At 43.8% G+C, this 13,000-nt stretch overlaps 1 protein-coding gene across 3 annotated transcripts in view; it reads right to left on the reverse strand.

Moving 5' to 3' along the window:
- Positions 1-2,061: 2,061 nt before the first annotated feature.
- Positions 2,062-13,000, reverse strand: part of PIK3R3 (phosphoinositide-3-kinase regulatory subunit 3) — an 82,206-nt gene continuing 71,267 nt past the window's right edge. For 2 of the 3 annotated variants that reach the window (XM_075037019.1, XM_075037020.1), the window contains 4 exons: positions 12,328-12,504; positions 11,419-11,493; positions 10,877-11,047; positions 2,062-9,430 (listed from right to left, as the gene is read on the reverse strand). In XM_075037019.1, coding sequence (XP_074893120.1) covers positions 9,229-9,430; positions 10,877-11,047; positions 11,419-11,493; positions 12,328-12,504 — 625 coding nt within the window. In that variant the 3' untranslated portion in view covers positions 2,062-9,228. Of the gene's footprint in view, positions 9,431-10,876; positions 11,048-11,067; positions 11,494-12,327; positions 12,505-13,000 lie in introns of those variants that run through there. The other variant, XM_075037021.1, reaches the window with a different exon arrangement.

A 13,000-nucleotide genomic window follows, 5' to 3' on the forward strand; every position in this document is an offset into this window, starting at 1 on the left:
TGGCAGTTTTGGTCCCCCGCCCCGCCCCGATTTTTTTCCCATGGGCAAGATCCACCCATGAATCTCCCACTACAACCGGCTCCTGCCCTGGAGGAACAGGAATCCCATGAAAGCATCCCAAGGCTGTCTGTCCATCCATCCGTCCCACACCCCTGCCCTGTGGTACCATGCCCGGGGGGTGCCGGACCATCGCCTGCCCCCAGGAAGGGTCCCATCTGTGACTGGGGGGATGGAACCCAGGAGACTTGCAGGAAGCTCTGTGGCGTTGCTGGGGATGGAAAAATCCCAGGGATCTGCCCTTTCTCCAAGAAGACATCTGAGCTGGGAGGTGTTTTTCTTTCCATCCAGTCAGCACAGCCGCTTGGAAATTTCCTATGCCGGCTCCCGGCTGTAATGTTTTCATAACGAAACGAACCGTCTGGCAAAGCCCTGAAAAATGATTTGCCAATTAGTGACTTACATCTTTCCTGTAATTCTACCTCATTAGCCTTTATTAAAAAGAAACAAATTAAATAATAATAATAAAAAAAGAGCCAATCCCCAGGAGCGCCTTGCAGAGTCCTCCCAGCTTCTTACTGATGTTTCCCCTTCGCTCTCCTCCCGCTTGGGCGCCCGGGGGTGCCGATGTGGTGGACAGCGGCCCGCAATGCCCACGGCTCATCCGTTGGGAGCCACGTGGCTCCCGATGCCTCTGGGTGATGTTTCTGGGCCGGTCGCATCCCTCCAGTGCTGTGCCCCATCCCTGCAGGCAGGACTGCTGGCAGCGGGGAGCGCACAGCAGGCAGAGGGGACCTGACCTCGGGGTGCTTTAACATGGGGGATTCTCCTTGCTGGGTGTAAAGATAGATGCTCGAGCGAGCCCTCAGAGTCCATGCAGGTGCTCCCTGCTGCTCTGCACCATGACCAGGGGCTTTTCTGCCCCTTTCGGTGCTCCCTGCCTGCTGACGAAGGGGCCCGTGGCTCAGGCGATGGAGGGAATGCTGACTCAGCAGCTGAAAAGGCTTACTCGGCAATGTGAAAAAATGCTGGCGCAGCATATTTTTTTTTAAATGGTCGACTCAGCAAGTTGGAAAATCGTTGCTCAGCAGTCTGCAAGAACGTCGACTCATCGGGTTGCAAAAACACTGAGCAGTTTGCAACCCCGGCCAGCCGAGCCACACACAGACCAGTTCTGCCCCTGCCCTAATGTTCCGAGGATGCTGCTGTGGCATTCCATCCAACTCCCAAGTTTAAGGGGTGAAGCTCCCCCAGCATTGCCCTTGCCAGTCCTCAAGCTTGACCAAGCCCTTTGGCTGGCCACCCTCAGGCTGCCCCATGCCACTTGGGCTTCTCCCCAGCAGCTCCTGAGACCTCGAATGGAAAATGCAAAACATGGATATGGAGAGGTGCCTGCAGCAGCAACCCTCCCGAGCCCCCACGGCTGCCAGTGGGCTGTGCGGTCACAGCCTGGTACAGTAAATCCTGGGGCTGTGGGCGAGGGGCTGTTGCATTGCAGTGGCTGGAGCTCGGCCAAACACCACCGCTGCTGCACCGCGAGCGTGCTGGGACCCTCCTGCTACACCTGCAGGTGAAATGGAAGAGGATTGGCAACACCACCCACAAACTCACTGATGTTTCAGTGGCCCCAGTAGCTGATGCTCATGAAAGAATTGGGAAACCAAATGGTGATTTCCCAAACTCCCTTGAAATTAAGGATCTAAGTGAATGGATGCAGCCGAGCTGGGTCTTTTGGAAGGCTGCAGCCACCCTCTCCCCCCAGCACCACAAGCGGCATTACCAAACACAGGCAGAGGAAGCAACGAGGCATGCAAGAACATTGCTGATAGCTCCTGCTCTCTCTAAAGACGCTGTGAAAGAAACAGAGGAAAAGCTCTGTTAAGGAGCGCACATGTGCTACGTGTATTCCTCCCTTGTCTCTGCCCCGAGAGGGTTTTGGGGGCTGGCTGCTTCAGCTCCAGCCAAGAGCGAATTGGACATCTGTGAGTCTTTTTTTAAAGTCTCTGTTAAAGATGATGCTCATGGCCTCGGCTGGGAGACACAAACACAGCTAACACCATGACAGCCCGACCACGCTGCAGTTCTGAATTTATTAGAAACAGCTGTCAGTACATCCTTCTAAAACATTACATGTCAATGTGCTTTATTGCAACTTTTTTATTGCATTTTTTTGATCTAGAGCAAGTAGGCCCAGGATGCTTAGTGTCTGGGATTTAAAAGCCCAACCATCTAGTAAAAGAAAGTACAGCAAAATTGTAACACACCTGGTGACAAGTACAGTGTTGCATTACTGAGCTAGAAACTACAGGATGACTTGTCTGAAAACACTAACATACAATTGGTTTCCTTATGAAGCAGTTTGTTTCTTTTCTTTAAAAGTTAAACTACATGAATTCCTTTTTTTTTTTCTCCCCCCCCCCGCCCCCCCAACTACACCATAAACGACAGAAGAACAGGTTTTACACAAATAACAAACAAGAGTACCAAAGTTACATGCTGGAATTCATCTGGAAAACAAAATAATTCGATAGCTTCTGGAGAAGCAGGTTCTTAACAGATGCAGTTTCCCTTAAAGAAAATAGAAGTCAAAGAAAAGCAGAAACATTAATGCAAAGGTTGTACAAAGGAGTGTGCTGTTATTTCAGCCCTCGATACAAGATCAAACACCCACTCATGCTTTACATTGAACCACACCTTATACAAAGAGTCCACTCACAAAGGGACACGTACCAACATCACCCATTGCACATCAGCTCTGGACAGGGGGTCTGGGGGTCTACTGAAACGTGCAAACGTTCACTGCATCTCGCAGGAGAGCAAGAGGGTTTCTTTTGCTAAACCTTTGCTTGGAACAAAGTTGAATGCTTTGTCCCAGAGTAAATAACACTCCAATTCAATTCGGTTTACAAATGAAGTAGTAACCCCCCAAGGAAATCCAGAGTTCAGCATTTCAGAAGCACATATGCAAGATGAACACAATAAACTCCTTTTTCATTTGACAAAAACAAACCCAATTCTGCCTAAACACATGGCAGAATGTGCTAACAGTGAATTTTGTTTTATTTTTAAGGGGCAGTGCCACTTACAGCTAATGCATATAAATGTATACGTGAATATATTTTACATATACCTATATACATACAGTACATATACACACACGCACGCACACACACATGATGCAGACCATTACAATCCCATGGTGCAATAAACAGCCAGATATACAAAATTAACAGGTTTCGTCAAACATATCTTTGCTGGATGTAGAAGTCACTCACGAAAACAAAACAGACCAAAACCCCAACCAGCCGACTGAACACAAACCCCCACCGCAACCGACGGAGACCCAGGGGCAGCTCATGGCTGGCCCCAGCATCCTACAACTCCCCTGAAGCAACGAGACTGATGCCAGGGGTGATATTCACCCTTGGAGACTTTTGTGTCTTTGGATGCAATCATTTTTCCAAATGATCCCGAGCCCCTTCTATGAGCACTTGGAAAGCACGTGGGTACAGCGCTGCTGAATACAGGGGGAAATATCCCCCCAGTCGTTTGCCAACGCCTATATCACAGAAGCAATCCCAAGGGAAGGTGGTGGAGGGGGGCATCAAATTAAAGCTGCTTTCTCTAACAGGTTGATCAACGAAGTGTTTTTTCTGTCAATAAGGGCCCATTCTCTACTTTTTTTTTGCCTCTGAAGCTCATACTACATTTTTTAAAGGCAAATTTTAGAAGAAATGGTGAGTCTAGTCATAAAATATGGCGAGTCTATGCCAATAGCAATTAAAAAAAAATGCAAATTCTGCATTAATTGTATGGAGCCAGCCCCAAAGACCAGCACTTCAAGCACTGTCATCATCTAAACAGTTAACAAGCTAAAGCTCCCTATATGCCCCTGTGAACAAACAGGAAGGAGTTGAAAAGGTTTCAAGAGAGATTTTTTTTTTTCCCCTTCCCATTCAGTGGAAAGTATTTCTGCCCACAGAATGCAAGATTCACAAAAATGTTGGACAAACTTCATCTAACCCCATCCAAAGCAACTCCTCACGCAGGACTTAACTAGCTGAGCGGCTTCACGAACAAGCCCGCATTTATTTGGGTTAGTAACTTGGTTCCCTTCTCCTGGCTGCACAGGTTATGCTAAGAGAAACGAGGGGATCAGCAATACAAGTTCCCTTCCAATACTGAAAGAGGAGCAATCCTTAAGGACTTCTATTAATTTCCTAACTATCTCCTTGCACGCACAGTTAAGGAGATTACAACCTATTATTCCAAAGGGAAGGGTCTGCTCTGGCATCTCCTCTTTCTTTCGTGGTTCAAGACAGAGGTCCTACTTCATGGTCTGTCTACTGCTTCATCAAACTACAATCAGAGGGATGCTTTGGGATGCTGACTCTTCCTCTTCATTAAAGCTATTTGCTTTGACCACTGAATTTGAGCAAGCCTAAGCCCCCTCCCCTCACAGCATCTTTGTTCTTCAGGAATGTTATTTTGATTTTGCTGTTCGAAAAGCAGAGGTTGCAAATCAACATAAGGAAACTACATGTAAAAAACCCTGATTTTAAAAATGATCTAAACAAAACAACCCCCAACCCATCATAGTGCTTTTTAAAACTGCATTTTTAACCTGTCTCTTACCCCTCCTGATCCACAAGCAGTACCTGTTTCATGTCTGCACAATGCAGCAAGCATACAAGACTCACTAACATTTCAGATTTTTATTCCCTGTTAGTGTAACAAAAATAAGAAAAAAATAAACAGACATTCAAAAACAGAAGCGAGATTGTTCAAGTACCAAATAAGGGGCTTTTCCAAACTTAAGGTGTGACACTCCTATAGCAATTCTGCTGTTTTAAACAGCCACAGCGTTCAGTTACAGACATGGTGCCACCCAAGCCTGCAGAGAGCCCAGGATTTGGGGCAACAGAGACCCTCCTCCTTCCCCTGTCCTCCCCAAAACAGCACTAAGTGTCAACATTCATTTCCACAGTCCCCATTACAGTTGCCTGGCTTTGTGAAGGACAAGCTGATTTTGCCCCACTGTGACTTGAATTCAGGTATGATTAAATACAAGCTCTTTTTCTGGGAATGGCTTTCGGTTGTGGAAGTCTTGCTTACACTAGTGTCAGTGAGAAAAGAATCAGGCCCATCACATTAAATGGAAAACTTCTTGACCATCTGCCACATCAAGAGAGAACAGTGTAGAAAGAGCATTTTATTTTTGGCATAAGACAGAGGGCTGTAGTGGATATAACTCTAGATTGCAACTACCAACAGTGCAAAGCAGCAACCTAATCCACTGCTGATGAGTATTATAAAAAAACAAACCAAAATACAACCCTCAAATCTAGAGCACTCCAGTATCAGAAGGTGGCCAATCACATATTACTGCTTCATATACTAATGAAGCGTCTGTCGGGACATCCCTCTGTTTCTAGGTTGGTTCTTCCCATTCTAAGATTACTTGTAATGAATAAAGAAACTATTGGGAAAAGATTTACAACTAACTTCAAAAACATGGCACTCGTGGCTGACACAATGGGGTGAATGGCAACTGTGGAAGTAGACCTGATTTCCATCCATACAAATACAAAATACTGAATCACCCCTGATCCCTGCAAATATACTTCAAAACAAATTAGAAGAAACTGCATATTCAAGTTTCAACATCCCCTCCACCCTCATTTAACACTGTGCAAAGTTATTAATTTAACTCTACATATATATTTAATACAGTATGGGTCAGTGAGATCAGTACTCCTCTAACTGCAGTCTGCTAACAGACAGCTGCTACAACAGTGAGACTATTTCCCCCTTTCCTCCTGACGTTTTGACTCTTGAAACCAAAACCTTCTCACATCTCACTGTTTTAAAAGAACTGGAGGTCCTTTGTTTTGCCTTTATGTTCACATTTCCTGTATTTGTTTTAGGCTTAACAGCTGCTTTTCAAACTAGGGTGTAATCCTGCACCTCACAGGCCCATTTCTGATTTCTCAGTGATGCAAGTGTAGAACAGCTCCTGGAAGCCGTGGGTTCTCACATCTCCAATGCTACTAAGCAAACAGAATTAGGCCGAGCACAATGAGCGCAGCAGGACCAAGCCCTCGCCCCGTGGATCACACCAACTACACATGTCAGTTTTATACCCATTTTCATTTGCCCTACGAGTGCAAAACAGATGCAAAAAGCATCTGTGCAATGGCTCATGAGAGTCAAAGGGGAGCAATCGCAGCAGCTGGGACTCAGGTGCCTAAACCAAACACAGAGAGATACAGCGGCAAAACACAGCCTACAGAGACTGCTGAGGATAATGGAGCCAAATACAAGGAACATGGGCTTAGTCTGCCCATAGCCCTGATCTGAAGGTTTGGGCAAAACAGAATTTCAAAGAATGATTCAGGATGGCTTATTGGTTCTGAGTGCATCATTCACAGCAAATACATCACCTGTGATCTGCAAAGGGATCTCTGAGAGTGAGGGGCCAGAATCCCAACTCACTCACACCACTATAAAACCAAGCTACCTTCACAGATGCCAGTGGAATTACACTGTATTTACCTTGGCAGAGCCAGGGCCAGAGCCTGGACCAAGACCTCACAGGATCAGTCAGATTCCACTACAGGGAGACTTCAGACAGTCCCGCTTCGCTATCCTGCTGCTGTCAGTACTGTGAGGGTGTGCCAGGATTTATGAGCCTGAAAGTAGACCTCTGCTTGTTTAAAACAAAAAACAAGTCCTATCTAAAAACTGGGCAGATGTGAAACTTCAGCCAGGTTGTCCCTGTCACAAAAACAGGTATCAGAAATACATTCCCCATCAGCCTCAAACGTTAACATTATAAGAGGAGAGCCCAGCAACATTGCAAAGGCAAAGAAAACAGTCAGACACTCCTCTCGCACAGGTTTTTCCACAGGCATGAGGCACCTGGCTATCATTTGTGCCTTTGAACCTATTTCTCTCATCAGGCATTTGGACTCAGCCCAGCACCAAGGGAATGCTAGATGCACAAGAGGTGTGAGAATGACGGCTTTACAGCTACCAGATTAGAACGGCAAATTATCCAAGAGGTAGGGCAAGTTTCTTTAAAAAGAAAAATTTCCATGTCCACATACCACTGAGGAATCCATTCCAGATTTTCACCAAGAGCAAACGCTACATCTCATTTTTCCTTTTCTTGGGAAAGTGGGAGAGAAGGGACACATGAGCAGATGGGGGTCACTTTGACACAGCAACTTGCATGAATCTTCTCCTCTCACCCAGTTTTGGTTAAGGTTTGTAATGTTTCATTTAATTAGAAAAGCGGCATCTACAGAATTCTTTGACCTGAAGATTGCACTTCGGCTGATTAGAAAGTGCCTAGGATGCATCAGGGTAATTAGTGCAAAATAAAACATCTCACAGGCATGCCAGGCAACTGGACTACCCCTTCCTGCAATGGCTGTCAGTGCTCCAGCCTTGTCATTTCCCTGCTTGCAAATTCATGACATTCATCTCAGTAATACTTCTAGTGTAAACATTAAACATCAACAAGCCTGGCACTACTGCCCAGGCATTATAGAAAAAAAACCCCAACACATTTGAACAGGAAATAAGACCCAGGGTCAGAAAAAGGTCTATAGCATTCTCAGACCTGCATGACTGTCTGCTTCCTGTCCTGCACAATGGGTGCATTGCAAGGGAACTGCTTCCAGTAACAGGAACAAAAGTAACTTTCAAGGTTGCACACTGAACAATTACTTTGCCAGTTGTGCTTTGATGCCAAGTGGTTCAGTTTGCCAAATTTAGCTCTTTTTCGCTTTAGAAGCTTAAGGAATGGAAATAAGCTGCTTTGTATACTTTCCAGGGAGGGGATTTATTGGATGATTGCTATACTTGACGAAGCCCAGGACTTACCCACTCCAGTATTTGACAGCAGCCCTTGCCAAAGGATGGTACCAGACATCCAGTAACTGAGGAGTACGGCTCTCTTCCCCTCCCGTGTTTTGCATCATGTCCAAAATAACTACAAGGGAATTTAGATTATACCAGTCTAAAATCTTGCTTGGCTGCAGTGGTGCGAGAGCTCAGAACCTAGCTTGCAAAGAACAAATCAGAGGAGATCTATAATTAGCATGCTCACTTCTGTACAACTGGAAATGACTACACCTCATGAAAGAATTTTGTACAATAAGCCATCCAGAAGCATTCAATTGCACCTACCTCTTTTATACCAAAATCAAGCATTACAAGAGTCTGTCATTGTTCAGCAAGAGAACTGCAACAGGCAAGTGCAAGCTTCATTCTAGTTTACATTCTGAAGCACAGTATCATTAAAAACTGAAAACAGAATCCCAAGTTGACGGATGGGAGAAAGGGGGGTGAAGAAAGAGGAGGGTGAGCAATTACATCAGATCAGACAAATTTAGTGTTTTGAAGCCACACAATGTTTAGCTTTTCCTTTTATTTGTTTCAAGTTTTGGTGTAGAAAGTATGTGCAGATGCTAATGCAACCTTCCCCATAAGTGCTCAATCTAGCAACAAACAAAGTTTTGGTGTGTTCAATTTGGTTATAAATGTTTCCTTTAAGTGAAGACCTGTAGTGCCATTGAAACCAAAACTTTGTTATACTGTTGGCAAAAAAATAAAGCAACTTTTCTTTACAAGCATTTTTCCATTTAAATAAAAACCTGAAGCTTTCCCATAATTCCTTTGGTCTTCTCTCACCAAATTCCATGCTACCTCAAGACAAGCCCTCTTTTGGAAGTTCGGCTGAATCGCAGTGAAGCTGCTAAAATTAACAGAGAAGAATTGCTGTGGTAGTTTCCCCCCTAGTTTCTTGGGAGTTTAAGACTGAAAGACATTACTGATGCCTCAAACAGAGGCTTCAAATTGTCTCTACAAGAACAAGAGAAAACAAAATCCAATTAGAAGTTCCACTGAAGGTGCCTGGCAAAAAATTATCTCCATAAAACGATGTTTTGCTTCCAGTATTTTTGTATGTGTTGTGTTGAGTTTATTCCCCTCATAAGGAAACAAAAGTATCAGTGTAAAAGCACAGCTGAGCTTTTAAGGTAGCACCAGGACACCTACACCCAAGTTGTCGTCTTGTTGCTGCTAGGCCTCTTTTCGATTCACATTCACAGAATCACTTCTTGTGCAAAACAAGCAGTCTAAGGAGAAAGAATGCCCTCCAAGTTCTAATAAAAACTGTAGAAAAGAATCCAAGATAGCCAACACTTTCCTCCTCCCCAAAATTTATCTGCAGAGAGAGGCGGGCATCTGTGCGTAGACAGGATAGGCAAGCCTGACATTTAGGGAATCGTTGTGTTGGACAAGGGATGTCTGCTGGTAATGAAGAACCAAATCCTTAAGCGTGCTGTACAGGTTATACGGTTCTGCAAACCCGTAACCTCTTGGAGTGCTGTAGATCACACAGTGTTTCACTTCTCCATCAGCTCTGCAAAGAAAGAAACCAGGAGAGTTTAACATCAAAGGACAAACCCAAAGTGACAGTCTATTAACAATTAACTAATGCAGCAACCCTGCCAGTCACTAAATTACATAATGGAGGACCCAGCAGATGCAAGTTGAGGAGATTAATATAGTCTGTGAAGAAACAGTGCTTCAGGGCATGTGATTAAACACTCTTGCATAATAATCCACATAAGAGGCCTCTTCTACTCCAGCAGTACAATTCCCTACTGCATTGTTCTCCAAATGTTTCTTGGAAAAGAAAAAAAAAAAAGTCAAGAGCTTAACCAAGAAGATAAGCACCTGAAGTCAGCTATGATTTTGTGCTCAACTTATCTGGAAACCCTTCCACTAAGCAAAGAAGCCAAAACCCACAAATTCTTACGATCTACAGAGTATTTCATGAAATGCAGCACTAACCTTCAGTGTGCATTTTTTTAATGTTCAACATGGCATGGGTTCAAGTTGGTTCATTATCTGAAGTCATAGCAACTGAGTCCCTAACTTGGCAAAGCAGTTACTGCAACACAGTATTTCCAAAGCTGCTAGAAAAACTTATCTGCCAGAAAGATCGAGTATTATGTAATCCCTGTACTGGAGCCTATTACAATCCAAGTCACATGTAGGAACAGCTTACGTTATGCCATCCCTTTGCTATCTTGTAGTACAATACCAACCACGCAAAAGTATCTGATGAACCCATCACTTCAGTGACTGTGACAAACAGTATCTTGAACACAGCAGATACTACAATCTCCAGTTACCTTCAGGTGATACACCTTCACATAATAATTTCTTGGACTTGCTTTCAGAAGCAATTAACCTCATGTGAAATAAATCAGTGAAAGCCATTTTGCACTCCAGAACAGGCTTGAAGAGGATTTTAGATAATGGAATCAGAGTATTTCTGACCTCCATTACACCAGCATAAAATGAAGTGAAACACAAGAAATCAATGTAATGTTGTCTGAATGTCATAAAAACTATTGCTCACAAGTTATGTCTCCTCTGAAGCACCACCATTGTCTTAAACATACAAGAGAAAGCATCTAGAGTTGGCCATGTCTGAAAACAAGAATGGAAGATGTTAAAGCTTTGCAGCCCCATTTTTCTTCTTCCCATGCATTCCTTGGCAGGGAATAATATGGGAGAATTTGGCCTTAATTTACTTACAACTAGAGCTTCAAGTTGGGATACTCCAGAATTTTGTACTAGCTACTGTGGTGACTGAAGAGACTGCTAGGACTACAGTTATTGCGCATTCAAAGCACATTTTTGCAACAAAGCTTTTACCATGCTAGTCTTCCTGCAAACATGCAACACATTCCAATGAGTAGGCCTAGGCTAGGCCTGGCTTTTGTTCTCCAAAATAAAGAGCTGTGGTAGAGATTTATGAATTGAGTAGTTAGAACAAAAAGGAAAATAGACTTACACCACAGAACAAGCATAACATCCTTTCTTGCTACTCTCTCGAATTAAAAATGCTCCATCAGGTTTCCCACAGAGCAAGTCTTCTGCTTGGATACGGTTGAGATCCCCAACAAACCAAGTTTTCTCATCATGATGTGGCAGGTTTTCATCTTCTTCATTCACAAAGTATGTGCTGAAAGAGAGGATAAATTACTGACCCACTGGTTAAGTTAAAAGGAGTTCATAGGCAGAGTGATTTATTTTTGCAGAAATCATTCAAAGAAATAGCAGAACACACCCAAACTGGGAGGTGAGGCTCCTAATGCACAGATATCAAAGGCTTCAACTAAAGGCTAGAACTTAACTGTTTCAACTTCGTTTAATCCTAAATGCTTCAGCAGGGTTGGTGCCTCACATGACATACAGTTCCCCTAGAGAATTTCTCCCTTTTTTTGCAGTCCTTCCTTTTTCTATAGTCCTTTACTGAGAAACTGGTGTTTCATATTAGCAAACCCCACAAGAGAAAACACTTCTCAGGAAAATTGTATTTATAATGACACTTACTCATCAATATTTTCATTTTTGATCCCCAGCCAGTCATTTATTCGCTTCTGTCTCACCCCTTTGTGATTGAGCCATCTGCCAGAAGAAGAGAGCATTAATACATTACTTCAGAGTACATGTACGGGTTTTCTTATTGAGCAAGCTGAAGCTCAGACACAAGGTTCCACAAAGAAACAGACTGGGGCTTAGTTTGTTCTCCAGTAGCAAGAGCCACAGAAAGACCATAGATTCCATAAGAGTGCTTCCTTGCATCACCTTCTGAGGTTCCTCCTTTACTGGACACAGCAAAAAGGAGACATGAAGCAACCTCTTAAATGAAGAAAGAGGAGCACTGAGCTGAAGAAGAGGTACTGCCTCTGCACAGTGCAGTCCAGAAAGGAAGTGGAAAACAAATTGTGACAGCTGTCTGTTTCTCTTGGGAAAACAAAATAGGTCTTGCCACTGGCTTCTTCTAACCTCCTAACATCACCTTCTGAGACAGTGTGCTTCCCTCTGTCTTCTGCCACAATCCTAGTGCACTGAGCCCAGCCCAAGGACATTAGGAATTGGATAACAGTGGTGTCAGTGAAATGAAGGGTGGGTACAAGCAACATCTGCTGCACCTAGCACAAAAAGTACTAATCTCTCTTGTATTACCAGGCACAGGTTTTGTTTATAACTCATTTATCTTAAATGTTTTATTTACAGGAGCTGCAGAATGTGCACCTAGTTTGTGGCAGGCTCTTTAAGTAATTAAGTCATGAAGAGGCCAACCAATTACTCAGACATCCCATGCCAGAACATAGTACTTTAGCACTCACAGAACTTTGGTTGTGAAAAGAAAATTAAATTCCCATTATCCTGACGGAAACAGTCATTAATCAGGTTCACCAGAGACACTATTCTGAGGTACAGGTCAGGCTTACTTACACGAGATACTGATCTCTGATTTTGCGGAGCTGAATTAGGTCAGGCTTAATACTATTCATTTTCTTATCAGTCTCCCTATTGTCCAGAGCTTGTTTCTTCAAATCTTGTTCCAGGCGCATTTTACTATCATGGATCTCACCCAGGCGTGATTTTAATTTTTCATAGTTCATCATTATCCTGCAAACAAGTGTAATATTTGAGACGTGAGGTCAAACCAGTCTAGAAGGACTGAACCTTACCAGTAGCACTTTATATAAGAGTATCGCAAGAACTACCTTAAGAGCAGCTCCTCCCTTTGACCACCTCAACTTAACATGAAAATTACTGTAAGAGTGGTGCTGGTTTTGGCTGGGATAGAGGTAATTTTCTTCATAGTAGCTAGTATGGGGCTATGTTTTGGATTTGTGCTGAAAACAGCACAGAGATATTTTTATTATTGCTGAGCAGTGCTTACACAGAGTCAAGGCCCTTTCTGCCTCTCACAACACCCCACCAGTGAGTAGGCTGGGGGTGTACAAGAAGCTGTGAGGGGACACAGCTGGGACAGCTGACCCCCACTGACCAAAGGGATATTCCATACCACATGTCACGCTCAGTATATAAAGCTGGGGGAAGAAGGAAGGGGAGAACGTTCAGAGGTATGGTGTTTTGACTTCCTGAGTAACCATTACAC

This window comes from Buteo buteo, chromosome 10 (assembly GCF_964188355.1).
Source record: "Buteo buteo chromosome 10, bButBut1.hap1.1, whole genome shotgun sequence".
NCBI classification, from domain to species: Eukaryota; Metazoa; Chordata; class Aves; order Accipitriformes; family Accipitridae; genus Buteo; species Buteo buteo.